A 27,219-nucleotide genomic window follows, 5' to 3' on the forward strand; every position below is an offset into this window, starting at 1 on the left:
TGGACGCCGTGACGGAGCGCAGGGACAAAAGCACGAGCACCAGCGTCGAGCAGGCAAATCACAACTCGATGCACGTAGTTCTTCGCCTGCTGCAGGCCTTACATGTCGAGGCGCACTTTGGCAGCTTCCATCCTGACCCCACTTTAAGGACTCTATAATAGGACAAGTTCGAAATTAGTGTTGCGTGACCTGCGCCTGTCGTGACGCTGGGGCTGGCTCTGTTAGAAGGGAACATGGGTCTATTACGCAATTACGCAATTCCAGCCTCACGAAGCATGATTAGGCTGCGCTTTTACCTAGCTTTGAACCGATTATGCAATTAATTGCATGTACCAAGAGTCCATACGCAACGTTTTGCTAGGCCCGACTGATTACACTTCTGCACTGATGCCTCCAACCCCCCTCCATTCCTACCTGAAGCCTAGGCTCTGTCCCTTCAGGGCTTATGATAAAGTCAAACCTCACGATCAGGTTGACAGCTAACCTGGGCTGGGGTGGATACTCGCTCGACCGCGGCGGGTTTATGATGACGCGAGTCATTGGACCCGCAGCAGCATGGACCCGCACGGCCACAGCACCGCTGCTTTTGGCCGCCCCCTTTCCGTTTATGCTGCGCACAAAATACTATCGACACAAAGACGTCCTTACTAGAGACCAAAGAATTTTCAATCACGCACAACGCCAAGGCCAGGTCATTACGCTGGCACACGCCTTCACTCCAAGCTTACTTTAATATTATCAAGCCAGAACAGGTTGCTGACGAGTGGTTCAGGCATAGTTCATGATAAGTCCGAACCGATTGGCAGGACTGGCCAACTGCGGCCGTTTCAACCAAGTCGGCATCGCGTGAAAGGCAACTTTAGGACGAAGGTGTATTTGCAGCTGCAATGGACTCCAGAGGCAGCGTTCGGCTGCGGCCCTTGCAGCGCGAGGATATCCCAGTGATTTTGCAGCTGTGGTTGGACGGGTGGGAGCAGACGTTTGCCTTTTGGGGGCCGATGGCCTGGTGAGTGTGCACATGGCTCCATGCGGTGGTAAACGCATTCGCAAGCCGCTTTGGGTACCAGCAGGTTGCAACGCACGGCAAATTGGGACATCTGACGTTTGGTCTAACAACCCCCCACGCCGCCCGGCCCGGTGTCTGAGCTCGCCCGCTCTCCTGAACGCCATGCAGGCGCAAGTATGCCCGGTACGCGTGCGCCCTCGCCGCCGCCACGCTGCTCCTCACCGCCGGCGCCTACGTCGTGCTCCGGGACCCTGCCACGCTGCAGGCCGCCGTTGCGGCCACCGCCTCCTCCGCCGCTTCCTCCCCTTCCCCTTCCGCCTCCCCCTCCGCCGCCTCGTCCGCCGCCGCTAGCTTCCTGCAGCTCATGGTCGCCGAGGTGAAGCTGGTGGCAGCTGACATGGCGCTGGTGCTGCCGCGCTGGGCGCTGGCTACTGCCGGCTTCTTGGGACTGCTGCTGCCGGCCGTCGTGACTCTTATGCCGCGCCAGCTGCAGGTGGGTGGGCGGGGTGCAGGAGCGGGGATTCACATGCGTCATGTGTGCTGGGCCCGGAGCCCTTGATCCGCACAGAAGTCAAGCCCACGTAGTATCTCGCTTGGACCCCACGCTCTAGTGCTTTTGCTCCATGCATCAACGCAGGTGGCAATTATGCGGCCGGTCATGATGAAGGGCGTGTGGATGTACTGCCCGGACATGAAGGCAAGAGTGGGCGGGGGAGTCTTGGCTGGATAGATAGATGATGTTCCAGCCATCAGCCAGCTGCTCGCACCGACGGATACCAGGCCGCACACGCGCATGCCTATCGCTAGCCAACTGCTGCAGCAACACCCCCACCCCACACACACACACACAATTGCACACACATACGCACAGGACATGTACGGCCACTGGGCTAAGCCGGAGGAGGGCCGCGCATACTACGTGGCGGTTGGGCCGCGGGAGCTGGCGCCCGTGGGACCTCTTGCTGAGCCGCCAGCGGCTGCTGGGGAGGCTGGGGCGGCAGCGGAGGTGGAGGTGGTGCTTGGTGGGGTGGCGATCAAGGCTGGCGCCGCGCTGCGGCCGCTGCCGCCGGCAGACGGGCCGGAGCAGGCCACTGGTAGCGCTGCTGACGCAAGCGAGAGCGCTGACACACAGAATCAGCTGCAGCTGCGGCACAGGAAGCCGCCACAGCCAGCGGTTGCGGCTGCCACTGCCAACGGCAGCAACAGCAGCAACGGCGCTGCTGCCAGTAGTGGCACCACCAAGGCCCCCTCCGCCACGGCCAAGGCCGCCACTGGCGCCGCCGCCACCACTGACCTGCCCACCGGCTTCACTGCCGCCGAGTCCAGCTTCCACGACAGCCCCGGGCCGCACGACGTCTTATTATACCGCATGGTCGTGGATCCAACCGTACGGCGCCGCGGCGTGGGCCGGCGGTTGGTGGAGCACGTGATGGAGCGTACGGCGGCGGTTGGTGGCGCGCGGGTGCTGCTGGCAAGCGCCAACCCCGAGGCGGTTAGGTTCTACGAGGCGTGCGGCTTCTCTCGTGACGGTCTGAAGCAGCCAGGTAGCAGCAGCCAGGGTAAAGGGAAGGAGAAGGATGACGGCAAGGGAAAGGGCAAGGCCGCTTCGGGGCCGGCACTGCTGGGGCGGCGGGCGGCGGTGGGTGTGGCGACGGCGGCGGGTGTGGAGGCAGCAAAGGCGGTGGGAGAGCAGGTTGTGCAAGCGGCGGGCAACGCCGCCTAGGCGGAGGCTCGCTCGGACACGGAGCGGGAGCGCGTGTGCGTGCGGAGCGCACGGTGTGACAGATGCGGGCCGTGCCGAAGCCAAGAACCCGACCGCATTGCGTGCTCCGGTTGTGGTCAGGGGCTGCTGTGTGCTGCTCACACAACAGCGGTGTTGCGTGATGACCTATGACCTGTGAAATCTGACACGAACTGTCCCCTCCCACCCATCTGCACGGACTGGCCCTCCTGTCCTCCATGCACCAACGAATGCGCACAGCCCGCCCGCCCCCCTGGGTTCGGCTTAGTTCGGGCTGGTATCTACACCCCCCCGCCATGGACGTTCTACGCCGGTGGTGGCGGCGGGACGCGGCGCCACCCTAGGGCGCCACGCCGCCGCGGCCTTCCCTGCATCGCCACACGCGTGTCTGCGCGCTGGCCTGCTGGGGGTGACGCGTGGTCCTGTTGCCGTTTGCGATTTGCGATTTGCGGTGCTAGTGCTAGTATGGATAAGCTATTGCAAGGAACAAATTGTTGGCAAGGAACTTGGCAGCGCCGACACAGCAAGGACAACCTTGAGAACAACCATATGCACGAGTGCGTGTGGGTAGCCATGAGCGCGAGCGAGGCCCAGTGCAGCGCAAAGGTTCGCGCCGTCATGAGTGTTGAATGGGCAAGTAAACGGCTGCAGTTGCAGCCTTTCAGAGAGGCGAAATGGGCGCGACTGATGCCCCACACCTGGGCACACCAAATCTGACCGCGGCTGGGTGCAACCTGCATAAGTGCAGATTACGCACACCCTGCTAATCCTTGCCTACATCTGATGTAAACAAAGCAACACCTCACAGCTTGGAAATGACTTCCACTGGTCCACTGCACGGTGCTGCAGCGGCCAGCTACGGACTTCCAGCTCGTGATGGGAGCTGCCAATCTGGGGGTCAAGCGGGCTCTGACACGCAGCCGTGGGATTGCGATCCGGGGTGGGGGGTGGGGTGGGGGTGCTGCTTAAGCCCAACCATGGATACCACTGAATTCATATAGTATTCCATATTATACTTTAACTGTACTGCGGCGCATGATAGCAGTCCATTGCTTTGTCGAGGATTGAATCTCATTCAGTCAGCGCTTCTAGCCATGAATCTCAGCTGGTTTCCTGGCCACATGGCCAAGGCGCTTCGCCAGTTGGAGCAGCGTATCAAGCAAGTTGACTTGGTGCTTGAGGTCCGCGATGCCCGGGTAAGCTGGCTCCGGAACAGTCCGAATGCTTGATGGGACAAAACGCTTGCGTTTGATTCAATTGCGCTGGTACAATATGACGGGGGAAACAGAAGTTGACCAAACCCCCTCCATCACCCGCCCGCAGCCCTCCCCCTTCGACTCTCGGGGCTTACACCCCCCCCCCTTGTCACGCTTACAACTCCGCCTGTTCTCCTCGCCTCGCTGTGCAGGTTCCTCTGTCTTCCTTCAACCCCCATCTTGAGAAGCTGGTGGCAGCCAAGCGCCGGCTGGTGCTGCTCAATAAGACAGACCTGGCGGACCCAGCGGCCACACGGGTGGGTTGACGGCGTGAGCCGGAGCGTCGTGGCGGGTGGGGCGCCGGCAGCGGCAGCAACTGCGGCGCTGGCAGCCCCACATGGCCGCCGAGGGACGGATGAGGAGGGGTGGCTAAGTGAAAAGGAGGCGTTGCGGCGCCGACCGCCTGGGGTTGGCCCCAGTCCTGTGCGGGGATAATGGGGGCGAGGAAACAGGAAAGGCAGGCGCTGCCAGGATGGGGAAGCGAAGCGGCGGGAAGGTGCCAGCAGCATGTCTTCATGTGCCTGCCGAAATCCAGACACACCACCCGCGCCAGCCGCACCGTCTGCACCAGCCCCTTACCCCTCTCCCCGCCTGTGCCCACGCCCAACGCCCAACTCCTCCGAGCGCGCAGGCGGCGACGGCGCTGCTGACGCAGCAGGCCGGGCTGCGGGTGCTGCCCTGCGAGGCCCTGGACGGCCGCAGCGCGGGGCGGGTGCTGGACGCAGTGCTGGACTGCATGCGGTCCGGCAGGGCCCCCTCACCAACCACCGCCACGTCAGCAACCGCCTCAACCGCGATGCCCTCCTTCGCCTCGGGGCGCGCCTCGCTCGCCCGGGGCCCCATCGCCGCCTCGACCGCCGCTGCCGGCATCGGCGCCGGCGCGCGCACCGGCGCCGCGGCTGGCCCCTCCCCGCCCGACCTGCGCTTGGTCCTGATCGCGGGGCTGCCCAACACCGGCAAGAGCAGCCTCATCAACGCCCTGAGGCGGGCGGCGGCGGCGCGAGGTGAGTGAGAGGCGGCTCCGCGCGTGCGCGCGGCGTATGTTCTGTGTGCAAATGTGCGCGTGTGTGTGGGTTTGTGCGCGTGTGTGCGTGTACGGTATGTGTGTGGTCCTGTTGCTGTCAATCGCCTGCTTACATGGCCCGGACCCTCCTCTCCGCACGGCCCGCATGTCCATACACCCCATGCACCCGTGCGTGTCCACCCGACCCACACCGCCCCTGCCCGCCCACAGGCTTGCTGGACGGCGAGCAGGCGTGGCGCAAGGCCGCGCGCTCGGGGCCGCTGCCGGGCGTCACCACCGCACTGGGTGGCTTCAGGGTGTGCCGCAGCCCCGCCGGCGCCGGTCACGGCGCCGCACACAACGGCGCCGGCGCCAGCGCCCAACACCCCACCGGGCGCACCAGAGGACTCAGACCCGATCCTGGACATGGTGCCGGAGTCGGCCCCGGCGATGGCGATTTGGGTCAGGTGTATGTGTTGGACAGCCCGGGAGTGCTGGCGCCCGCTCTGCGAGACATGGGGCTGGGGAGCGGGCACGGACACGGCGGGCAGTGGGGCCTGCCGCCCAAGCCGGGGGGAGGCGGCAAAGGCGGCGGCGGTGGAGGTGGGCCGGGAGGCGGGAGAGGGGCCAGGGCGCAGGCCTGGGAGCAACAGGGGCAGGAGCAGCCGGGCGACGGCGGCGAGGCGACGGCGGCGCGGCTGGCGATTGCGGGGCTGCTGCCGGTGGACGGGCGCGGCGGGCTGGTGGCGGAGGGCCGCGTGCTGAGGCACCTGGTGCAGGTGAGGGCGCAGTCGGGGACGGGTGTGCGTGCGTGTGTGTGTGTGTGTGCGTGTGCGTGCGTGCGTGTGTGTGGCTGGTGCATTTGTTTGTGGCGGGGGCTGCGGGTTCAGGGACAATGGAAACATTCGGGAGGGGGTTGTCTCCTGGGTGCCAACAGGTTACATTCCGTGTGGAGGAAATGAAGCGGCGGTGCCGCGGGAAGGGGGGCAAGAGGAAGGGAGCAAAGGGTAGGTGGCAGAGGGAACGCGGCAGGGGGCTGCTTTAAGAAGGGCGGCTGCCACAGTATGCGGCACCTGAGTACCTGAGTTGCTGCACACGCAGCTGCTCATGTCGGACCCCCGGCGGCTGCGGGAGCTCTGGTGCGCCGCCGACAGCCAGGTGCACCACATGCGGCTGCAGCAGCAGCTGCAAGAACAGCGCGGCGGCGGCAATAGCAGGGGCAGCAGCAGCAGCCGCGATGGTGCTGGCGGCAGTAGCAGCAGCGGCAGTAGCACTGGCGGCGACGTGCGGCTGGCGAGGCTGGTGTACGAGGCCGTAACGGCGCCGCTGGAGCAGCTGCTGCAGCAGGCGCGGGGCGGCGGGGCAGCGGAGGCGGCGCGCTGGCACCCAGGTGCGGCGGTGGATGTTACAGGGCAGAGGCCTACAGGGCAGAGGCCTGCAGTGCTGTGGCTGTAGATATGTGGTAACGGGACGCGGGATGCTGTTGATTACGGTTCTCAGCTGAGTCTGTAATGTGTGTTTGCGTTTCCACCCTGCCTGCCTACCACACACCGCACCAGGCCTAGGGGATGAACTGGACGAGGAGGGGCATGCAGATGGCACGGCGGCGGAGGGGGGGAGAGGCCGGCGGCGCCGCGGCGACAGCCGCAGCAGCGCCGGTTCGGCTGGTGGCGGCAACCTGCTGGGCGCTGGGCCCTTCCGAAGCAGAAGCGGCAGCGGCGGGGGCGGGGTTGGACGGTGGGACCCCCTCGCAGCAGCGGCGGAGATCGCGGTGGAGGAGGAGCAAATGCAGCAAAAAAAGCAAGAAGCGCAGCAGCGCGCAGCAGCTGCGGAGACAACAGCGGCGGCCGCTCGAGCAGTGGCCAAGCGGCAGCAGTCGCTGTTGGAGGATCCCGTTGGCAGTGTCTCGACTGCTTTCGCAGCGCGCGAAGCGCACGTGAGCGCGGCCGAGGCCGACGCGCGCGTGGAGGCTCTGCTGCGGCGGCTGACGAACGGCCACCGCGGCTCTTCGGCTACCGGCGGCGGCGGTGCGGTGGTCAACGCCGGGCAGCGGACGGCGGCGCAGCGCGCAGTGCTGATTGCTTTCCGCAGCGGCGCGCTAGGGCGCTATACGTGGGATGACGTGCCGCTTGCCACGGCGGCCCCCGTCGCAACCGCCACCGTGGTCGCCGCTGCTGCTGGGGCTGCTGATGCTGCTGCCGGCGGCTCTGTGCAGCAGCCGCGGCCGCAGCAGCCTTCGGCGGACCGCAACGGCAGCTCGCGGCGGCGGCGCCGACTGCTGTAGCGCCGCCGCCGCGCGCTGTAGCAGCTGTGTAAGCTGCATCAGGCTGGGCGGCAGTAGCAGCTGTGTAATAAGCTGCATCGCATATCAGGCTGGGCGGCAGCGGTGATCCTGGTCAACAGATGCACGGCAGTGCGCGCGGCCGAGCCTCACTTCCTGCTGCCTGCTGCACGTGGCGCTGCTGCTGGAGCCAGGGGCGCCGGGGCCGCTGCTGGCGCCACCCGCAGCAGGTGGGTCACGGTTTTCCCTATATGATCCTATAGTATAGGGCTTGGGCACGTTCGGCTAGTGCGATGCGTGCCGGACATAGCGCGTATGAAGGGTTGCTGGTGAGCTGTTTCGCGGCGGCGACCGGTGGCGACTGCCCGCACTGCCGCTGCCTGCTAGTGATAAGTATGGGCACCCGATGGTGAGGACTGCTGCCTACGGTATGCGGCTGCCCCGCCGGTTCACGCCGCTGCAGAGCCACCTGCCACGCACTGCCGCATACATGCGTATTCATGCGGTGGTCGGGAGCAGCGCTGCGCGCGGCGCCTCGACGTACGCTAGTGGATGGGTCATGCGGTGCGCATGTGGGCAAAGCGATGGCGTGGGATGCATCACGCATGCATGCGGCACAGCCGCGCGTACGTCCCGGCCTGCTGCTGGCTACTGCGGCTGGTGCTTGACCCTGCCCACCGAGCAGCAGCCCGGGCATAGGTCGGCGGCAGCGGCGCCCGGGCATGGGCCGGGGCGGTTGGGGGCCGCGAAAGGACCCATAATAAGTCCCTGCCTGTGCAACGGCCAGCTCTGACGGTCCGCGGACAGCGATTGTTTCCAGCAGCGAATCGCTTTTGCAGTTTGCGTTGCGCAGCTTCACGCTCGCGACGTACGGTACTGCGAACAAGTTTCAATTGAATTACCCCAACGGCTCGCTAAGCTATTGAACTCACGACCACCAGAAAGGGTCTGTTAATATTCCAATGGATGCGGATACAAACGGAGCAAATCGGTGCTGTACTGCCGCTGGCGAAGCGATGGCTACGAATCGTGAAGTAAGGTTCCGTCCCCTGGAAAATGTTAGCCGATGGCCTTCTAATTCCAATGTTGATTTCATGGTCGCATGGCTGGTTCTAATAATTGATTGGACGTGTCTTCGCTGGCACGCCTGTCCACCGCAGCCTTGTGCTGTTGCAAGCCTGGCTTCTAGGGCTTGTTCGCGCGTGTACTACCACCAATAGCTCAACAGAGCAGCAGGGGACCCACAACTATCATGTAAATCCTTCATACGTTCCCGCGGCGTGTTATGGGCGTTTGGCTACATGTATGTCTGCGCATACATAGCAGTACTTTTTCTTGCTGCATGCGACGCGGCCCCAGGCAATCAATAATAGGCAGCAGTAGTTCGAGTTTCCCAAGTCAAGCGAGTGCCGCGAGGGCCCACAGGCTTCCGTGCACGGGCTCTTGTCAGACTGCTGGGGGGAGTGGGAGCCATGGATGATGGAGCGCACATATGTGTGTATGCGTTAGGGTGGGGGGGGGGGGGGTATGCAGCACAGCAGCAGTGTGCGCGGCGTGTGTGTGCGTGTCCGCCGGCACATCATATGTTGCGTTTGCTTACGTGCGTGTGGCTGGGTCGAAATGGGAATCGAGGGATATAGCTCAGGAGGGCTGAATGGATGGCGCAACATGGTTCCATTCAGCCGCGGAATGCAGCCCTGCCCCGATTACCAGCCATGCATTCGACTTTGCAGGAGGCAGGCATGCAGGATGGTTTGACATACACTTGCTTACGATTTGATTGCGGCATGAGGCCGCGGCGGCATGGGCTGGGTGGCAGGGGCGCACGCACGGCTAGCGCCCGGCCCTCGACGCATGGTGTGTGTGGGATGCAGCGGGTGCAGCGTTGCCCTGCATGTGTTGCTTGGCCTGCCTCCCACCCACTACAGTAGGTATGCCATAGTATGCCCCCTGCTGGACAAGGTGGGCTGGCATACATTGTGCGCGTGAGAGTGGGCTGTTACATGTGTGGGGTCCCGACACTGTTTAGTGATAAGTGATGGGTGGTTGGCGCACGCGGGCACATACATACGTGGATGGCAGCAGGCAGGGCGCACAGCAGGTAGGGTAGATACGGTAGCGAACGTGGATGGCTGCTGCTAGCTGGGGGCAACCAGAGGAGTTCTCCTGGGGGCAACGGTGATGTGTAGCCATACATACGACGTCATCAGCAGTATCGGTAGTGCATGGCTACACATGTGGTATTCGGGTGAGCCGGCGAGGCATTCAAACAGCAGAGCTCACCCGCCGCGGCGCGCGGAGTTTCACCGCAGCGGAGTTTCGCGCACGTACGCCCCAGCAGCACATTATTGGTACCGTAGGTAGTGGCTAAACTTCCAGGCAGTGCTGGGACTCCCGCGTGGGAGGCCCCAAATGAAGGAGGCGGCCGGAGGGGCCCGCAGGTGCCACCGCTAGCTGCGCAGGGCTTTATCTTCCAGAAGTAGCTGGCTGGCGAGAAGGGCCCTAACCACGCACGTTAGTTTGGGCTGGTAGTTACAACCCCCCCCAAAGGAAGGGGCAGTTGGCGAGATTCGGGACCGTATGCAGCCCCACGCGGCAAGAATGCAACCCCGGAAAGGTCCAATCTTTCTCGCTCGCTCGACGGCTTGCACTGGGGGCCGTTTCTTGCCGCCATGTAGCTGCGTCGGGGCTACTCATTCCGTATGCCCATCCCTAGCTGGTGTTCAGATTGGGCATGATGCTGCGGACTTGAGGCAGGGCGGCCGCCCTTCCTCCCACCTGGGCGGCAGACGGAGCTAAACGGCCCTGCCAGACAGCGCCGGCTGCCCACCCGACGTACGGAGCTAAAGTGGCAATCTAAGCGATCGAACTAACGCAATTAGCATTCATGCTCCCCGGGCTCCATCCAACAGCATCCACAAAGTGTTTGCGCTCGGAGCTAAACGGCCCAACAGCATGCTGCTCATATGGGCGGCTAGAGCCCAACGGTGACGTTTGCCGGGTGGCCCGGAGGCCCGGAGCTAAACGGACAATGGATTGCAACCAGGGCAGGATTGCAACGGCGTTTTCATAACCCTGGCAAGGTTCGTTTAATCAGCTTCTGTTAGCAGTACTAGTGCTGCCGTACGGGCCCACCTGCGCATGCATGGGTTTCCACGCTTTCCGCAGTGCTAGCTACGCTGGCTGTTTGCTACAAGATGGCTGTGCTGGAATCGCATGTGATGTTGTGCATGCCGCGTCGGTTCATTGATATAGCGCACGTCAGGCCACGCCTGTCCAGTTTGTGCGCTTGTTGCATGTGTGCGGCTGCCGTTGCTGCTGCATGTTCGCGTGCGTTTCGCGCGTCATGCATCCTGTTAGAGGGACGCCTCCTGCCGCTAGCTAGCTGCTTAGACCGCCTGAGTCGGCGGTGCACGATAACCAAGTGGAGCGGAAGTGGTTGCTAGCATACAAGAACCAAGGATACGCGTCGTTTGTAAAAGCAAACTAAACAAAGTTTCACAGCCGTTGATGTCTAGTGTTTGTCGACCGTTGGTCGCTGTGAGTTTGGGCTCGAGACTGACTGAGAACACTCGACTGGCGCTCACTCGTTTCCAGTCGAGTGTTGTTGCGGCGGCATCATCAGCATGCCGCCGCCTCTGCAAATTGTGTGCAGCTGTTACAGTTACAGGCTCCCCCCCTGGCTGCCCTCTTGCCTCCCCTCCCTGCCGATCCTTCTGCTGGGCGCTGTCTCCCCTGGCGGGCCTATCTACCCTGCCGGGCAGCGCCTAAACTCATTGGAAGAAAGCGTGGAGAGCCAGGGGAGAGAAGGCCGCACCAGGGCGAAAGGTGGCTGGAAAGGGATCGAGGGGCACCTCCCCTGGTGCCTGTGAACTTCGTCCAATCGAAGGAAAGCGTGGAGCGCCAGGGGACGGGAGGCGGACCAGGTAGGGGAGTGCCAGGGGAGGGGGGAGGCGGACCAGGCATCTGCCGGCCGGTCCGCCCACATCCCGCTAGGCGTTCATCCCTGACCCCTGGCTTTCTCCACTTTTCTTCGACGTGAAGAGCCAGGGGCACGCAGGGGTGCGCACTTGGCCAGGGAAGAGGGGGAACGTCGAGGGAAAGCGGTTATTGTCAGGGGTTAGCCCTGGGATGCGGGCGGCGGGGCAGGCAGAAGACTAGCTAGAACGAGCTTCACAGAACCACGGGAGGTGCCTGGAAACGGGGCAAATGTGTAAATAAGAGTGTCCCGTAGTGGACACACACTATGTACAGTGTGCAGAATACAGTATGCAGATGTGCATGGTTCGCAAAATCCAGGCAGGGACCTGGGGGGCGTCGAGGGGCACGCGCAGCGGGGTATGGCACGAGGGTGTTACCGGGTGTATGTTGAGGGGGCACTTGCAAGGGCACATGCAGGGCGCAGGGGCGGCGAGGAACCGCCGGATTGCAGATGGAAGGATAGTGCGCTGTACAAACAGCTGTGTCTGTACTGCAGCAGGGCCGTAAGAACGCAGGCAAGCAATCAATGCAGTGAAGGTGGGCAGTGGTTGGCGGCACACACGGGGCACCGCGGCCCCAAGGTCAAATTAGACCACATTTCAAGGATAGAACACCACCACTCACCTATCCTTGAGATGGGTGTGGGCAAGCCATCCATTTACGCAGCAGGGGGATTGCCACGGATGTCCCCGGGGGTTGCCGTGAGTCGGTTAGGGTCAGTTGCCGTGTGGGGGCGGCACGAAGTGCATGCTTTCATTGGAGTGCAGTAAAATGCGCAAAGTGCGGGCAAAGCGAGCGGCTGAAGACGTTGGTTGTTGCCAGCAGCGGGCAAGGGGTGGCCGCGGCACCCCTCCTGGGCGCGGCAGGGTTAGACCACTGGTAGCTAGCCAAATCCGCCGCGTGTGTATCCTGGTACACCCAAGGCCTTGCGATGTCGTCCGGAGCAAAGCGTGGAGCAAGATACAGACGCTGCCAGCAGTGTATGTCTTTACTACTTGCACTCGGGGTGGGCCCTTCTTGCACTACGGTTCGCAGAGCTGTTGCAGAGGGCTTGTCGCTGAAGTGGTGTCTTCGGTTCCCAGTGTTGCCGTAACAGACACGCATTTTACTTGCTTCAAGTAGTCTTAGTTAGACCTGATGTGTCCTCACCGCTGACGGTCGCGACATTGACGGTCGATGCGAGCGAGTTAGTAGTGCCCTGGGCCCAGTACAGTGACATGGTATGTATGTGCTATTAGTACAATGGGAATGGTTCTGGACCAGTAACATGAGTGGCCCCTGAGAGTGCGTGAGAGTTGTGCACGGCAGCAGGCCTTGCTTGCGTGCGTGCGGGGGGCTGTGAACTGACTTCCTCGCTCATTCCTGGCGGCGCCAGCAGGACGCGCCCGCTGCGATGCATCGTGACTGGTTTTCACATAGATAGCGTGTCATGCGACGGCATGTTGCAAGGCCTGCAGTTGGCGGTTTTGTGGTTGTGAACAGCAACTTTGCGGCGGCCAACGCGCGGCCCTGCTGCTGGGCGCGACGCCCGCCCGTTTAGCTCCGTCCACTGTACGTCTGCGAGGCATGTTGGATTGCAGTTGTTTAAATCCGCAACATCTACATTTCGTGGCAGTATGAACTACGATCCCGGAGCCAAACAGGGTGGCGGACCTAAACGGCCCAACCAAACGGCGGAGCCCAACGGCTCAAACAGCGGTTGCTCACTCGAAGGCATTACAATACTTAAGCGGCCCCGCCGGGCGATGTATTGTAGTCAGAGGTGTAGTGTAGTTTGATTTACGTGCGCAGTTGTTGGAGCAGCACCCCAGCTTGCGGTGTGCGCCCCTGGCGACGCGTTTAACGCGTTTTCAGTGTGCCCTCACGCACGGCGCGAGTTTCTGCGCTTACTTTGCCAACCACTACATCCCTTAAGGCTACATCGCTTGATTGTCTTGGACTGTTCAAAGGCACAATGGCTCGCCCCCGCCGCGCTGGCGCAGCGCTGGCGCTGCTCCTGCTGGTTGCCGGCGCAGCTCTTATGATGATGGCGCCTGGCGCTGACGCTGGCCGACAGGGCATCTCGCTTGCAAGCTCAAATGCACAAACACTATACCAGGCGAGGCGTGGGCTGCTTGCATGCAGCCTGAGCTGCTCGTCGCTGGCGACATGCATCAAGGCCTCGTGCGTTTCCTCGGACGGAGTCTCCACTACGGTGGGTCATCACAGCAGGCACAGCCTAACATTACCGTGCCAGAGTCAGCTTCTCCACTGGGCCTCAGCATTCAGATCTTTTGGGCGATGCAATGCCCTGCTAGCTGCGCTCACGCACAAGATGGCAACGGTTGGGCTTGCGGCGGGCAGTTAGGTAGTCGGCTTCGCCTCCCCACGGACCCTTCCCATCCGTTTGTTTCGTGCTCGCTCGCAGGTCGTGAAGCTGGACTTCACCGCCTGCAAGGGATCCTCCATTAGTTGGTATTGCTGCAGCGCCGCCGCCACCGGCGCCCCCGGCGGCTGCACTACGACGTCCTGCAACGGCGTCACCATTGCGGCTGGGGGCTACTGCGACACAGTCCTCACCTCCACTATAAATGTTGTGTACGGCGCCACCTTCGTCACCCTGCAGGGTGAGCGCGTTTTCGTTGCTAATGACATGGGTGTGCCCCTGTTGAAGTGTTGAGGTTCATCAGCGAGCAGCGTTCATCAATCGGTGATAGCATGATGTATGATAGGTGTACGGCCGCCGCTCCGCATCAACTGCCGCCGTACGTGTTGATGTGCATACTGTACGTGTGTCGCACGGCGGAGAGCCCCAGTAGCCGCCACTCGTCTGCCTAGCTATGCATGGGCGGGGGAAAGTGATGCATCTGCCACCTGCCTGCTGTGCTTCCTTGCTGTGCTTCCTTGCCTGCTCCCGCTGCCCTCGCTCGCCCCCGGAATGCAGTCGCCACGTACCGGTATCCCATGCACGCACTTTGCTTCTCCGCCCGGCGATTGCCTTGTGTGCCCCGCCCCACCCGCCCCGCCCGCCCACTTCATTTGCTACTGCAGTGCACGACGGCCAGCTCAGCGGCAACACCGACTGCGGTGTCCAGAGCACCTGCGCGGGCTGTGGCGGCTCATGCGGCGATGGCGTCTGCAGCAACGTCGTTGTCCCCATCACAGGCCTTGCAGCCTGCACTGCCAAGCCGCCCTCGCCTGCTCCTCCCTCGCCCAAGCCACCGTCGCCCGCCCCTCCCTCGCCCGCGCCACCCTCCCCTAAGCCGCCGTCGCCCGCTCCTCCTTCCCCCACTCCTCCTTCCCCCGCTCCTCCTTCCCCCGCTCCTCCTTCCCCCGCTCCTCCTTCCCCCGCCCCTCCTTCCCCCGCCCCTCCCTCCCCCGCCCCTCCCTCCCCCGACCCTCCTTCCCCCGACCCTCCTTCCCCCAGCCCTCCGTCACCCGCCCCGCCTTCCCCCGCCCCTCCTTCCCCCGGACCCCCTTCTCCGGGTCCCCCTTCCCCCGGTCCCCCTTCCCCCGGACCTCCCTCCCCTGAGCCCCCTTCACCTGCTCCTCCTTCCCCCGCTCCTCCTTCCCCCGCCCCTCCTTCCCCCGCTCCTCCTTCCCCTGCTCCTCCTTCCCCCGCTCCTCCTTCCCCCGCCCCTCCTTCCCCCGAGCCCCCTTCGCCTGCTCCGCCGTCGCCCGAACCTCCTTCCCCCGCTCCTCCTTCTCCCGCCCCTCCCTCCCCCAAGCCCCCTTCGCCTGCGCCTCCGTCGCCCGAGCCCCCGTCGCCCGCGCCTCCCTCTCCCGCCCCTCCCTCCCCCGAGCCCCCTTCGCCTGCCCCTCCCTCGCCCGAGCCTCCGTCACCCGCGCCTCCCTCACCCGCCCCTCCCTCCCCCGAGCCCCCTTCGCCTGCGCCTCCGTCGCCCGAGCCCCCGTCGCCCGCGCCTCCCTCTCCCGCCCCTCCCTCCCCCGAGCCCCCTTCGCCTGCCCCTCCCTCGCCCGAGCCTCCGTCACCCGCGCCTCCCTCACCCGCCCCTCCCTCCCCCGAGCCCCCTTCGCCTGCCCCTCCCTCGCCCGAGCCTCCGTCGCCCGAGCCCCCTTCGCCTGCCCCTCCCTCGCCCGAGCCTCCGTCACCCGCACCTCCCTCTCCCGCCCCTCCTTCCCCCGAGCCCCCTTCGCCTGCCCCTCCCTCGCCTGAGCCTCCGTCGCCCGAGCCCCCTTCGCCTGCCCCTCCCTCGCCTGAGCCTCCATCGCCCGAGCCTCCCTCTCCCGCCCCTCCCTCCCCCGAGCCCCCTTCGCCTGCCCCTCCCTCGCCCGCCCCTCCCTCCCCCGAGCCCCCGTCGCCCGCCCCTCCCTCGCCTGAGCCTCCGTCGCCCGAGCCCCCTTCGCCTGCCCCTCCCTCCCCCGAGCCCCCTTCGCCTGCCCCTCCCTCGCCCGAGCCTCCGTCACCCGCACCTCCCTCTCCCGCCCCTCCTTCCCCCGAGCCCCCTTCGCCTGCCCCTCCCTCGCCTGAGCCTCCGTCGCCCGAGCCTCCCTCTCCCGCCCCTCCCTCCCCCGAGCCCCCTTCGCCTGCCCCTCCCTCGCCCGCCCCTCCCTCCCCCGAGCCCCCGTCGCCCGCCCCTCCCTCGCCTGAGCCTCCGTCGCCCGAGCCTCCCTCTCCCGCCCCTCCCTCCCCCGAGCCCCCGTCGCCCGCCCCTCCCTCGCCTGAGCCTCCGTCGCCCGAGCCCCCTTCGCCTGCCCCTCCCTCGCCCGAGCCCCCTTCGCCTGCCCCTCCCTCGCCCGAGCCTCCGTCGCCCGAGCCTCCCTCTCCCGCCCCTCCCTCCCCCGAGCCCCCTTCGCCTGTCCCTCCCTCGCCTGAGCCTCCGTCGCCCGAGCCTCCCTCTCCCGCTCCTCCCTCCCCCGAGCCCCCTTCGCCTGCCCCTCCCTCGCCGGAGCCTCCGTCGCCCGAGCCTCCCTCTCCCGAGCCCCCTTCGCCGGCCCCTCCCTCGCCTGAGCCTCCGTCGCCCGAGCCTCCCTCTCCCGCTCCTCCCTCCCCCGAACCCCCTTCGCCTGCCCCTCCCTCGCCCGAGCCTCCGTCGCCCGCGCCTCCCTCTCCCGCTCCTCCCTCCCCCGAGCCCCCTTCGCCTGCCCCTCCCTCGCCCGTGCCTCCGTCGCCCGAGCCTCCCTCGCCCGAGCCCCCTTCGCCTGCCCCTCCCTCGCCTGAGCCCCCGTCGCCCGAGCCTCCCTCTCCCGCTCCTCCCTCGCCCGAACCCCCTTCGCCTGCCCCTCCCTCGCCCGAGCCTCCGTCGCCCGCGCCACCCTCTCCCGCCCCTCCCTCCCCCGAGCCCCCTTCACCTGCTCCTCCGTCGCCCGCGCCTCCATCTCCCGCCCCCCCTTCCCCGGAGCCCCCTTCGCCTGCGCCTCCCTCGCCCGCGCCTCCTTCACCTGCCCCTCCCTCTCCCGCCCCTCCCTCCCCGGAGCCCCCTTCGCCTGCCCCTCCCTCGCCGGCGCCTCCTTCTCCTGCGCCTCCCTCGCCGGCCCCTCCCTCGCCTGCGCCTCCCTCCCCCGCCCCTCCCTCTCCCGCCCCTCCCTCTCCCGCCCCTCCCTCTCCCACTCCTCCCTCTCCCGCGCCCCCCACCCCCAATATCGCCGCGTGCACCGTGCCCTCCACCTGCCCTGCCAATAGCGTTTTGACCGCGGCCAACATCCCCAACATGGCTTGCTCCACCTGCGTGCCGGTGGGCACTTGCTTCGTGGAAGCCAACTCCAACCCCCAACAGTTTGAGACTGACCCCGCGCGCACCGTCAATGGCTTCTTCAGTGCCGCCGGCGGCTGCATCGCCAAGCCCACCGGCACCTACACCTACACCGACCCCCTGACTGGCAACACCGCTGCCACCGCGCCGCTCTACCTCATGACCGACGGAACGACGCAGCTGCAAAGCTTCCTGGGCTATGCCGTCGTTGGCGCCAGCAAGGCCATCGTCTGCTACAACGACACCACCTACACCACAGTGAGCAAGTACATTTACGTGGAGCGCATCCTCACGGATACCACCAACTATGGTAAGGCGGCCAGGAGTTGAAAGCCAAGAAGAGGGCTCGGCAGGAGGTCCAGCCGTGTGCACAGGGCGGTGTGTGCGCGCAGCAGTGCGCAGTGTGCAGCACTGGGGGTGCATTGGATGGAGCGAGGCGGGTGGCCGAGGCATGCAGGGAGGATAGTCATGCTGGGAGGTTAGGCACGGTATGCAGGGCGGCGCTGCTTACTTGCCGTGACGACCACACGCGCACAGGACGTCCCTGGACGTTCTGCCGTAGTCAATCAACTGCTTCGGCATTGAAACAGCACGCATTGACATGATTGTGCACCGCGCCTGTGCCGCCTTCCTGCTCGCAGCCTGCCTCTCCTGCTCCTGGTTCCGTCTGTACACTATCACCAAGCCCTCCACCTGCACCTGCCGCTCCGACACCGCCTGGGCCTTCCCTCGTGAGTCTCGAGAATGATAGCAATAATTAGGGCAACGTGTCGTGTGCGTGCCGCAATCCACGTACCGTACCTTAAGGAGATCACCGCGCATGTAATTAATTAAAATTTCCCGAATGCTGCAGTACCGCGCACCCCGGCGGGGGGTGCGCGGAGTTGTCATAATAATCTTGGAGGGGGTGCGCGGTGGTGCAAAATTACGTGGTATGTGCTCGGCGGGACGGGACAGCTGTACGAAGGGCCTGTAGGGCCTGGGCCAGGGGCGGGGCGGGGCTCTTGAAATACAGGTAGAGAAAGCTAAGCCTTCCCTACCCAGCCAACCCTGCTCGCTCACCCTCCGCTGAAATGGAGAGACCCTGCCGTGGGCAAGTCGTGTGAAGGCAAGGGCGGGGGCGGGGGAAGACGGGCCAGTCCCGGCCGGCTCCAGTACGCCCCCATTACCGAGATCCCCCGCTGGATCAATCTCGCCTTACACCTCCCTGACCCGCCGCCCCTGCTCCATGCATCCATTTTGCCACCGCAGTCAAGTCAGTGTTGGACAGCTGGACCCTGGCCCAGGCCGCCTCCACCACTGAGATCCTGCTGCCCTCCGGCTCCTACCCCGGCAACGTGTACTGGGGTGAGCGTTGCGTTCATGATTAGTTAGGCGTTGTGTGGATGGTGTACGGGCGGCGTAACTGGCGTGCGCCCGTGCCTGCCTGCTGCTGGCAACCGCCGCAACGAACTGCATGCTTTCAACACCCCCCCCCCCGCCCCCCGCCGCCGCCACGTGCCTGCTGACGGCTTGCAGCTGCGCGCGCCGACACGTCCGCCTGGGGCGGCTACTTCCGCTTCGCGCCCGCCACGAGCAGCAGCCCCTTCAAAGTCGGCACAACAACAACGTACACGTTTGACATGTGCGCGGGCTGCGCCCAGAACTCCATCGGCAAGGGCTACATCATGGGCAAGCTGAGCTTTGTGTTCACCAACGCCAACGGGTGAGTTATGGTTTCTTTCTGGATGGACGGATGCGGTCGAACACCCTGGTTGCGGTACAGGACCCCTCGCCGTTTCTGCTGCCTGCTGATGCTGTTATTAGCTGCTGCATGCGGCAATAGGCTGCCCTTACATGGCTGCATGCATGACCGCATCACTGCTGGCCGCCTTGTATAGGCTACGCATCAGCAAGCCCAGCCACGAGCTTGGCAATCATGGACAGCTGCTCTAATAACCGAACTACGTTCACACCTACCCGCCCGCTCCATACTTTCTGCCTCACTGTGCCACCCGCCGACCTGCTCACCCCTCGCTCGCTCCTCCCTACACGCCACGCCACGCACAGCGCTGCCGCCACCTACGTCTTCTTCGCTCCGGCCCCGGGCGCCAGCGTCACCTCTTCCGCGCTGCAAGTGTACCAGAGCTACATCAGCCCGCCCACTTTCACTCCCGGCCAGTTCAAGAACTTCGACACCCTCTCCGCCGTCACCGTGCCCTTCGGCTAGCTACGGCACCACCTTCACCGTCTCCAAGGTGGGTTGCTTGTTATTACAGCAGGTGGCAGTGATCGCTTACCTAGTGCGCGGTGGTCGGCATTACCTTGCTTGCATTAGTGGGTAGCTACGTCTGCCTGCACGATCCGGCACGTTCCGACATGATTCTATCCTGCCTTACCCAACCTACCTTCATCCAGCCACACCTATGCTGACCCCGGCCTTCATAATTTCACGTTGATGCTGTGTAGATCGCTACCGGCGCCGTCGCCTACGGCAGCTCTACCGCCAACGTGCCCACCGCCATGACCTCCAACGGGGTGTACATTGCAGTCCACATGGCCGTCGGCGGCTCCTTCTGCGATGGCAACCCGCCCTACAACCTTGTAGTTCCACAGTAATGCACCAAATGTGCTCTTTAGTGCATGCGCAACCAGCGCATTGCGTGCTGCCATGCATAAACAACGGCTTTGTCTGCTTTGAGAGAAGGGTAGATATGATATAATGACATGAACGGATGGCACCTGCATGGTGTGTGTGCGTGTGAAACCGTGTAAATACTCCGTACGGATGGTCATGTATAGTACTGGGTCGGCAGCGGGGCATCAGTCCTTTGCATTTGAGAGATCAAGCTAAAGCTAAAGTTGTAGAGGACAATTGAGAGCTGGTGCGATAGATAAGCGTGCTGGGTTCCCAGCATGGACCGACCGTATTGTTTGCTAAAACCAAGAAATGAACACCATTACCCGCTGCTGTTGAAGTGCGCTGCATCCTGCTGCTGCCTCCTGTGGATGCGGTTTGTATTGCAAGTCTGCAAACGCTGCACGACTGAAAACCACCCTGGGCAATCAAGCTGTGGCCGCTCCCATCCATCTGCGCTGCGTCCGCACATATGATGCACGATGGTTTATATTTTCTGCCAACCACGAGAAAACCATGGATCGCAGGGTATTGTACGGCTTATCAAATTTGGGCGTGCTTGTGTCTCTTGTGGCATGCCAGTGGCTGTGGTGCATACGCGGCCGGTGAAGAACGCGAGCGGTGCAATGGTGGTGCCCCTGGCTGGTGTTGTGCGTGTGCGCATATGAGTACGGCGGGTTCGGACCTGTGGGTCTCTCCATCTATCTATGCTTAATCACAGAATAGTCACAGCTCTGCATGAGGGGTCATCACTCTGCACGTGCCACTTTTGTGCGTGGATGCAACATACATTGGATATGATATGCCGGTGTAATGCTCTGCTGTCGTCGTACACACTATACACACAAGCCCCCTCGGTTTTCTTGGACGGGCGGGGTCTTGGTCGGGCGCAGGCCGGCTGCCGGCGTCATAATCCAGGAAACATATGTGACATTTCAGCTGCTATGCACCAGAGGCTCCAGGCCATGTGGTTGTGGGTGCGCCGGAGTGCATGCATGCCTTCATCATTATTTGTGGGCGTGTGGGCGTGCCCGCTGCGGGGCAGCGTGTGTAGCACTCAGTGCCCCGGAGGCTGTGCAGCGCGCCTGACCCGCCCCGCTGTGTCAAGCTACACTAGGTGGCATGCAAACACGGCACTCAGCCTGACATTACGGTACTAGCGGTGCCCTGACCACACGGTGGCCGGGCGCCCGGCAGCCCCTCCCGGCGCAGTGCCTATAGACGGGCCCAGCGCCTGTATGGCGGCCCCACAAATGCCCCAACCTGCTTGGACTAGGCGTGTGACCATAGATGCATGCCCACAGCATACTGGCTGGGCAGGGCGCACATCGCAGGTCCGCGTGTGGGCATGTCGGCATGGTTGGCGGGTCCGCATCTCTGAATGAGTCGGCCTACCCCCACTTCAAGGTATCTTGTTTGTGATCTTTTACATGAGCGCATATGCTAATAGGGATATGGAGGAACCGACGCCAGGAAAGTGGCGACTTTTAGCCTGACCTTGCGCGGCTCGCGCGAGGGTCGGTCGCGCTGGAAAGGCGTAAACAATTAATTACACCGGCCCCGAGGCCACTTGTACCACACGCAACATAGATACATATTATATATGCATTATGAAATACTCGTACAGGCAAGAAGCCGCATGTGTGCCTCGCCGTGCCGTCGCCGGCGACCCTCGCCGCGCCACCTCGGGGCCACCGGGGCCCGCCCGGCCCCTCCGCCGCGTGCACAGTCGGCCCTTGGGCTCCCAGCTAGCTTGTATGATGAGACCAGCAGCCGCCACTGCAGTTGCGCCCGGCAGGGCGTAGCACGCAGGAGCCCAGGCCGCGGCGCCATGGTGGGGCCCTGAGCGCTGCCCAGCTAGGCCAGCCGACGCTCTTGTGCCATCGGCCGGCGCCCACAGGGGGCCGGAAGGCTATGTGACAAGGCTGCGACATACATTAGGGACAGGAGACAGCGAAAGGGGCGACATGAAGCCCGTATGGTGTACACACATGCCTTCCTCTCACCCTGCATCACCGCTGCCGCCGCTTGGCAAACCAGTCACGACTCACGAGCGAGCCCCGGGCGTGCGACCGGGCGCAGGCCGGCTGCCGGCGTCATAATCCAGGAAACATATGTGACATGTCAGCTGCTATGCACCAGAGGCTCCAGGCCATGTGGTTGTGGGTGCGCCGGAGTGCATGCATGCCTTCATCATTATTTGTGGGCGTGTGGGCGTGCCCGCTGCGGGGCAGCGTGTGTAGCACTCAGTGCCCCGGAGGCTGTGCGGCGCGCCTGACCCGCCCCGCTGTGTCAAGCTACACTAGGTGGCATGCAAACACGGCACTCAGCCCGACATTACTAGCGGTGCCCTGACCACACGGTGGCCGGGCGCCCGGCAGCCCCTCCCGGCGCAGTGCCTATAGACGGGCCCAGCGCCTGTATGGCGGCCCCACAAATGCCCCAACCTGCTTGGACTAGGCGTGTGACCATAGATGCATGCCCACAGCATACTGGCTGGGCAGGGCGCACATCGCAGGTCCGCGTGTGGGCATGTCGGCATGGTTGGCGGGTCCGCATCTCTGAATGAGTCGGCCTACCCCCACTTCAACGTATCTTGTTTGTGATCTTTTACATGAGCGCATATGCTAATAGGGATATGGAGGAACCGACGCCAGGAAAGTGGCGACTTTTAGCCTGACCTTGCTTGCGCGGCTCGCGTGAGGGTCGGTCGCGCTGGAAAGGCGTAAACAATTAATTACACCGGCCCCGAGGCCACTTGTACCACACGCAACATAGATACATATTATATATGCATTATGAAATACTCGTACAGGCAAGAAGCCGCATGGCGCAGGTGTGCCTCGCCGTGCCGTCGCCGGCGACCCTCGCCGCGCCACCTCGGGGCCACCGGGGCCCGCCCGGCCCCTCCGCCGCGTGCACAGTCGGCCCTTGGGCTCCCAGCTAGCTTGTATGATGAGACCAGCAGCCGCCACTGCAGTTGCGCCCGGCAGGGCGTAGCACGCAGGAGCCCAGGCCGCGGCGCCATGGTGGGGCCCTGAGCGCTGCCCAGCTAGGCCAGCCGACGCTCTTGTGCCATCGGCCGGCGCCCACAGGGGGCCGGAAGGCTATGTGACAAGGCTGCGACATACATTAGGGACAGGAGACAGCGAAAGGGACGACATGAAGCCCGTATGGTGTACACACATGCCTTCCTCTCACCCTGCATCACCGCTGCCGCCGCTTGGCAAACCAGTCACGACTCACGAGCGAGCCCCGGGCGTGCGACCGGGCGCAGGCCGGCTGCCGGCGTCATAATCCAGGAAACATATGTGACATGTCAGCTGCTATGCACCAGAGGCTCCAGGCCATGTGGTTGTGGGTGCGCCGGAGTGCATGCATGCCTTCATCATTATTTGTGGGCGTGTGGGCGTGCCCGCTGCGGGGCAGCGTGTGTAGCACTCAGTGCCCCGGAGGCTGTGCGGCGCGCCTGACCCGCCCCGCTGTGTCAAGCTACACTAGGTGGCATGCAAACACGGCACTCAGCCCGACATTACTAGCGGTGCCCTGACCACACGGTGGCCGGGCGCCCGGCAGCCCCTCCCGGCGCAGTGCCTATAGACGGGCCCAGCGCCTGTATGGCGGCCCCACAAATGCCCCAACCTGCTTGGACTAGGCGTGTGACCATAGATGCATGCCCACAGCATACTGGCTGGGCAGGGCGCACATCGCTGGGGACGTCGCTGGGTCCCTGAGCGCGCCGCGGCCACCACTGATGCTCATCTGCTCATCCCAGTAGCCTATAATGCCTTGCGTCGAAGGATAGAATAGAAGTAGATACCCTGGGCAAGTGGGTGTATATTAAGGGATGGGGGGGGAGTCGGGGAGACGAGGTGGGCCAGGCCCGCCTTCTGAACGCCACCACTTCCGAGGTGCAGTAAAGGTAGGGAGAGCGACGCACGTGGCGTTTTTACGTCCACGCACGCCTGCACCGAGTCTATGTACCCAACCATTCAGGCAATGATTGCCCCCCCCCCTGCCGGCCGCCGTCTGGAGCAAGGCAGGCGCAGGTGGCGCAGGTGGCGCAGGGGCTGGAAGTCGAGGTCCGGATGTGCGTGAGGCAGCAGGTGCAGGCAGGTGCAGGGCGCCCACATGCATGACTTACAAACATCTACTGATCCATGTACCGCCGTGTGCTTCAGACAGTGCTTTCCATGCCAACTCTGCAGCGGCTGCCGCCCCTGTGCAAACTGCAAAAGGTTTTCCGCCCCGAACAGAATGCACCGCCTGTACCCACTGCCACCCAAAACCCGAGCCACCCCCCCAACACACACACACACACACACACACACACACACACACACACACACACACACACACACACACACACACACACACACACACACACACACACACACACACACGTACACACGTTTGCCTCGATTGTCTGCTGCCAGCCTGCACCGTCATGTATGGCCCTTGTTCGCACCGCCCGCAACCGCTCAACCCTACCTCACCACAGGAGCCCAAATCATCAGCGCGGTACTTACGCCCACAGCTCTCAGCACCTTATAAATACCTGTCAGCGGAAGGAACATGCGGACGCTATTAACAGCGTCCGCATGCAGTCACGGCTTGCTCACGGCCTTGCAACAAAGATACCTGTCTGCCCATTCGCCTTTGACCTCTACATCCTGACTGCAATATTACTGCTGGAAGCAGCACCCATTGTTCACAAAATCTAGAATTGATCTTTGCGCCATTACCTTGAGACATGTACGGGCAGCGTCGCACAGACGGGGCGGCGTCGTGCGACGTGCAGCATGGACGCACTCATTACGCCGCAGCCCCCGTACTTGAATGTGCATCTACGGTGATGGGGATACACATGACAGTCCCCCATACGCGCGCTTAGAAGTGCATCTAATCTGCGACATGGCTAACATGCTGCTGTAAATGTGATATCGTACGTAGGTAAATCTCATGTACACCTTCCAGTCTGCACAGGCGTGACTGTAAGAAAGTCTTGTTACGGTAGTGTACGGTGCATAGACAGTAACAAGGAGCGTGCGAACTTCCAAAAGATAGCACGCCACGTCCAGGGACACGCACGAAGTAATGACAACACTGCGCAGCACCCGCAGGCTTATTCAGCAAAAAGCAATCACACCGCCTTACAATCCCACACATTGCACTCTTATCGTCTTATGCGCAGCGCTTTCACTCCCACCTCTCAACCCCTGCATCCTGCTGCCTGTTACGGTAATTGCTTTCTGACGCTGCGTGCCCCGTGCCCGGAACGCTCACGCGGCCCGCGTGCACATGCCTCCACGCAAGCATGTCCTGCACAGTCGCCCGCACCGCCAACCCAGCCTCCTCCTCCTTTGGTCCTCTGCGTTCCACACCCACGCGGGCGCCTGTGTGTCCATCTCAGCCGCAGGTCGGGCCCCCGGATGCCGGATGGGCTCGCGCGTGTGGCAGCACATCGAATGTCCACAAGCAACCCCATCTGAAGACGCCAGGTGTGAACCCCAGCAGGCTGTCATCGAGTCGTGGCGTCGGCAAGCTGCGTCTCCCCAACCTCTGTCACCTGCAGCCGCGGCTCCCTTGCTCCTGCCTCCTCCTCTGTGCCCAGCTGCTTCATGGTGTGCTGCAAAACCAAACCCCACACCAGCTTGGCATTACACCGCAGTCACCACCGCCACCACCACTGTGATGTCATCCATCTTGCCGCCGCGCGGGAACAGCCGCTGCAGCCACGTGGCCTGTGTGCATGTGTGTGGAGCAGGACGAGCGCAAGCGGGTCAGGGAGCCGAGCTAGGTCAGCGCTCGACATCAAGTAAGCTACGGAAGCTAACCCGCTACGTGTGTGCGCAAGTACTCACGTTGGGCTGGTTCGCCAGCTCCACGGCCCAGGGCGAGCGGAACGACGGGTCCTGCGCGTGCCGGAACGCCGTGTTGGCCAGCGTGGCCGCCAGCTGCTGAGCCGCCGCCGCAGCCGCCGGCACGGGCAGGAAACCGCCACCGCCACCCGCGCCCGCCGCCGCGGTGGCGGCACCCGCCGCCTGACTCATGGCGGTTGTTGCAACAGAAACGATCTCCTCGTCCCACATGTTGTCGTACAGACCGTCGGTTGCCATGATGACCACGTCACCCGGCCGCAGCGCCACCTGCCGCGCCGTACACGCAACGTTCGACAGCGGTTGGCGGTTAGACGGTTTGCAGGAAGGCGCGGTGAAAAGCAGTGGCAGTGGCAGGGATCTTTGGGGCCCGTGCCACTCCAGCAGGTCAGGCAGCGTATGCAACGGCGACACGTCAGGTGACCACCAGGAGGGGTTCGCGGCGGGCAAGAGCCGCACCCACCTGGTAGACATTGGCGTCCGCGGCCGTGTCGGTCTCTGGCAGGTTGTCAGGGTGCGCCAGCTGCGTGTGGGTGGTGGGGGTTCCGGCGAGCGCGGTGGGGACAGGACACGTGGACGATTAGCGCATGAAATGATACCGTACAATCAGAGAACTGCAGCCCCGCAACCACGCCACCAAACCATGCAGCGCCTACTCGACGCTTCACCAAGCACGCCGGGGTTGACTGGGTACGCCGGGGCTACCTGAGCGGCAGCTGCTGTTGCCCGCCCACCACACTGCTACTGCCCGCATCATCGGTAGTCCGCTACAGGCGCACCATCCCGGATCCTTGTCTCTCGCTTGATTCGCCCAACGCCTCAACGCCGGCCTCTTACTCCTCCGCCCTCGCTCCTACCTGGTAGGGCATGTTGAAGGTGTGCTCCTGCGGGCTGGTCGCCAGCACCAGCGCGCCGCGCCGCACCACGCGGCAGCCGCTGTCGCCCAGGTTGGCGATGGACAGCGTGTCGGGCAGTGACAGCGCCGCCACACAGGCCGTGGCGCTGCCCAGCGTGCGCACGGCCGACTGCGCCGCCGCCAGCAGATCACGCGGGTCTGTGTTCGGGAACCCGGGGGGCGGTTGTTGTGACGGTTATGGGAGCCGTGGGGATAATAAGCCGCCCGTGCAAGATAGGGACGGGGGATGGACAGGCACGACGGGCATGAGTCGGGGAAAATGTGGGTGTTGTGTGGGGATGCGGAGTTGGTGCGGAGGGAGGTGCCGGCTGCGGGCAGCTGCGCGCCACGTATGCCGAGAACACACACACACACACACACACACACACACACACACACACACACACACACACACACACACACACACACACACACACACACACACATACACACACACACGCATTGGGCGGGCTTCGTTTTTTAACACACACACACACACACACACACACACACACACACACACACACACACACACACACACACACACACGCATACACACAGCTGCGCTTAGTGTCCTCACCAGGAATGGTCAGTCGGCCCTCCGCCGCGCGCGCCACTGCAGCCACGATCTCGCGACTGCGCGGCACGACGCAAACAACAAACATTCTTGTGGTGAAGAAAGTGAGGAGTCACCGGTCGAACGGTCTTTCAACGGCATAGACCACAGCCAGGACCGCGACAGTCCCTCTCACACACGCCAGCCAGAGCGCATCCCCCTCGACAACCTTGTGCTGTCCCTGCGGATTTGTCCTGATGCTGCTCCTAGCTCGGTCTGTTTCACCACAACCCATTTTGCCTCTGCTCCCT

The 27,219-nt window shown here is 63.6% G+C and overlaps 4 protein-coding genes across 4 annotated transcripts in view; 3 read left to right on the top strand and 1 right to left on the bottom strand.

Moving 5' to 3' along the window:
• The first annotated feature begins 150 nt into the window (after positions 1 to 150).
• On the top strand, positions 151 to 3,548 carry CHLRE_01g010100v5 (uncharacterized protein). Its single transcript, XM_043058281.1, has 4 exons — positions 151 to 1,006; positions 1,175 to 1,499; positions 1,644 to 1,703; positions 1,878 to 3,548. The coding sequence occupies exons 1-4, from the start codon at positions 888 to 890 to the stop codon at positions 2,727 to 2,729; spliced, it is 1,356 nt and encodes a 451-aa protein (XP_042928195.1). The 5' UTR covers positions 151 to 887; the 3' UTR covers positions 2,730 to 3,548.
• A 222-nt stretch (positions 3,549 to 3,770) lies between these two features.
• On the top strand, positions 3,771 to 9,932 carry CHLRE_01g010150v5 (uncharacterized protein). The gene is made up of 6 exons (XM_043058282.1): positions 3,771 to 3,943; positions 4,156 to 4,260; positions 4,635 to 5,007; positions 5,238 to 5,785; positions 6,108 to 6,396; positions 6,566 to 9,932. Exons 1-6 carry the CDS (start codon positions 3,869 to 3,871, stop codon positions 7,288 to 7,290), a joined length of 2,115 nt encoding a protein of 704 aa, XP_042928196.1. The 5' UTR covers positions 3,771 to 3,868; the 3' UTR covers positions 7,291 to 9,932.
• Positions 9,933 to 13,020: 3,088 nt separating this feature from the next.
• Positions 13,021 to 20,404, top strand: CHLRE_01g010201v5 (uncharacterized protein). Its single transcript, XM_043058283.1, has 10 exons — positions 13,021 to 13,462; positions 13,676 to 13,874; positions 14,299 to 14,567; positions 14,976 to 16,943; positions 16,986 to 17,271; positions 17,603 to 17,692; positions 18,213 to 18,308; positions 18,480 to 18,666; positions 19,011 to 19,198; positions 19,410 to 20,404. Exons 1-9 carry the CDS (start codon positions 13,223 to 13,225, stop codon positions 19,168 to 19,170), a joined length of 3,495 nt encoding a protein of 1,164 aa, XP_042928197.1. The 5' UTR covers positions 13,021 to 13,222; the 3' UTR covers positions 19,171 to 19,198; positions 19,410 to 20,404.
• A 3,302-nt stretch (positions 20,405 to 23,706) lies between these two features.
• The window catches only part of CHLRE_01g010250v5 (uncharacterized protein), an 18,624-nt gene continuing 15,111 nt past the window's right edge, over positions 23,707 to 27,219 (bottom strand). The window contains exons 25-29 of the mRNA XM_043058284.1: positions 26,933 to 26,988; positions 26,315 to 26,511; positions 25,921 to 25,980; positions 25,443 to 25,727; positions 23,707 to 25,322 (exon numbers count right to left, since the gene is read on the bottom strand). Coding sequence (XP_042928198.1) covers positions 25,239 to 25,322; positions 25,443 to 25,727; positions 25,921 to 25,980; positions 26,315 to 26,511; positions 26,933 to 26,988 — 682 coding nt within the window. The 3' untranslated portion in view covers positions 23,707 to 25,238. The remainder of the gene's footprint in view (positions 25,323 to 25,442; positions 25,728 to 25,920; positions 25,981 to 26,314; positions 26,512 to 26,932; positions 26,989 to 27,219) is intronic.

This window comes from Chlamydomonas reinhardtii, chromosome 1 (assembly GCF_000002595.2).
Source record: "Chlamydomonas reinhardtii strain CC-503 cw92 mt+ chromosome 1, whole genome shotgun sequence".
Taxonomy (NCBI): domain Eukaryota; kingdom Viridiplantae; phylum Chlorophyta; class Chlorophyceae; order Chlamydomonadales; family Chlamydomonadaceae; genus Chlamydomonas; species Chlamydomonas reinhardtii.

Excerpts from the sequence above, each read along its gene's own strand:
- CHLRE_01g010100v5 (XM_043058281.1), top strand. The coding sequence starts at position 888 with ATGGACTCCAGAGGCAGCGTTCGGCTGCGGCCCTTGCAGCGCGAGGAT. Across the intron at positions 1,500-1,643 it reads TTATGCCGCGCCAGCTGCAG|GTGGCAATTATGCGGCCGGT; the intron begins GTGGGTGGGCGG and ends GCATCAACGCAG. Across the intron at positions 1,704-1,877 it reads TGTACTGCCCGGACATGAAG|GACATGTACGGCCACTGGGC; the intron begins GCAAGAGTGGGC and ends ACATACGCACAG.
- CHLRE_01g010150v5 (XM_043058282.1), top strand. The coding sequence starts at position 3,869 with ATGGCCAAGGCGCTTCGCCAGTTGGAGCAGCGTATCAAGCAAGTTGAC. Across the intron at positions 5,786-6,107 it reads TGCTGAGGCACCTGGTGCAG|CTGCTCATGTCGGACCCCCG; the intron begins GTGAGGGCGCAG and ends CTGCACACGCAG. Across the intron at positions 6,397-6,565 it reads GGCGGCGCGCTGGCACCCAG|GCCTAGGGGATGAACTGGAC; the intron begins GTGCGGCGGTGG and ends ACACCGCACCAG.
- CHLRE_01g010201v5 (XM_043058283.1), top strand. The coding sequence starts at position 13,223 with ATGGCTCGCCCCCGCCGCGCTGGCGCAGCGCTGGCGCTGCTCCTGCTG. Across the intron at positions 14,568-14,975 it reads CCCCCGCTCCTCCTTCCCCC|CCCCCTTCGCCTGCGCCTCC; the intron begins GCTCCTCCTTCC and ends CCCTCCCCCAAG. Across the intron at positions 18,667-19,010 it reads GTGTTCACCAACGCCAACGG|CGCTGCCGCCACCTACGTCT; the intron begins GTGAGTTATGGT and ends CGCCACGCACAG.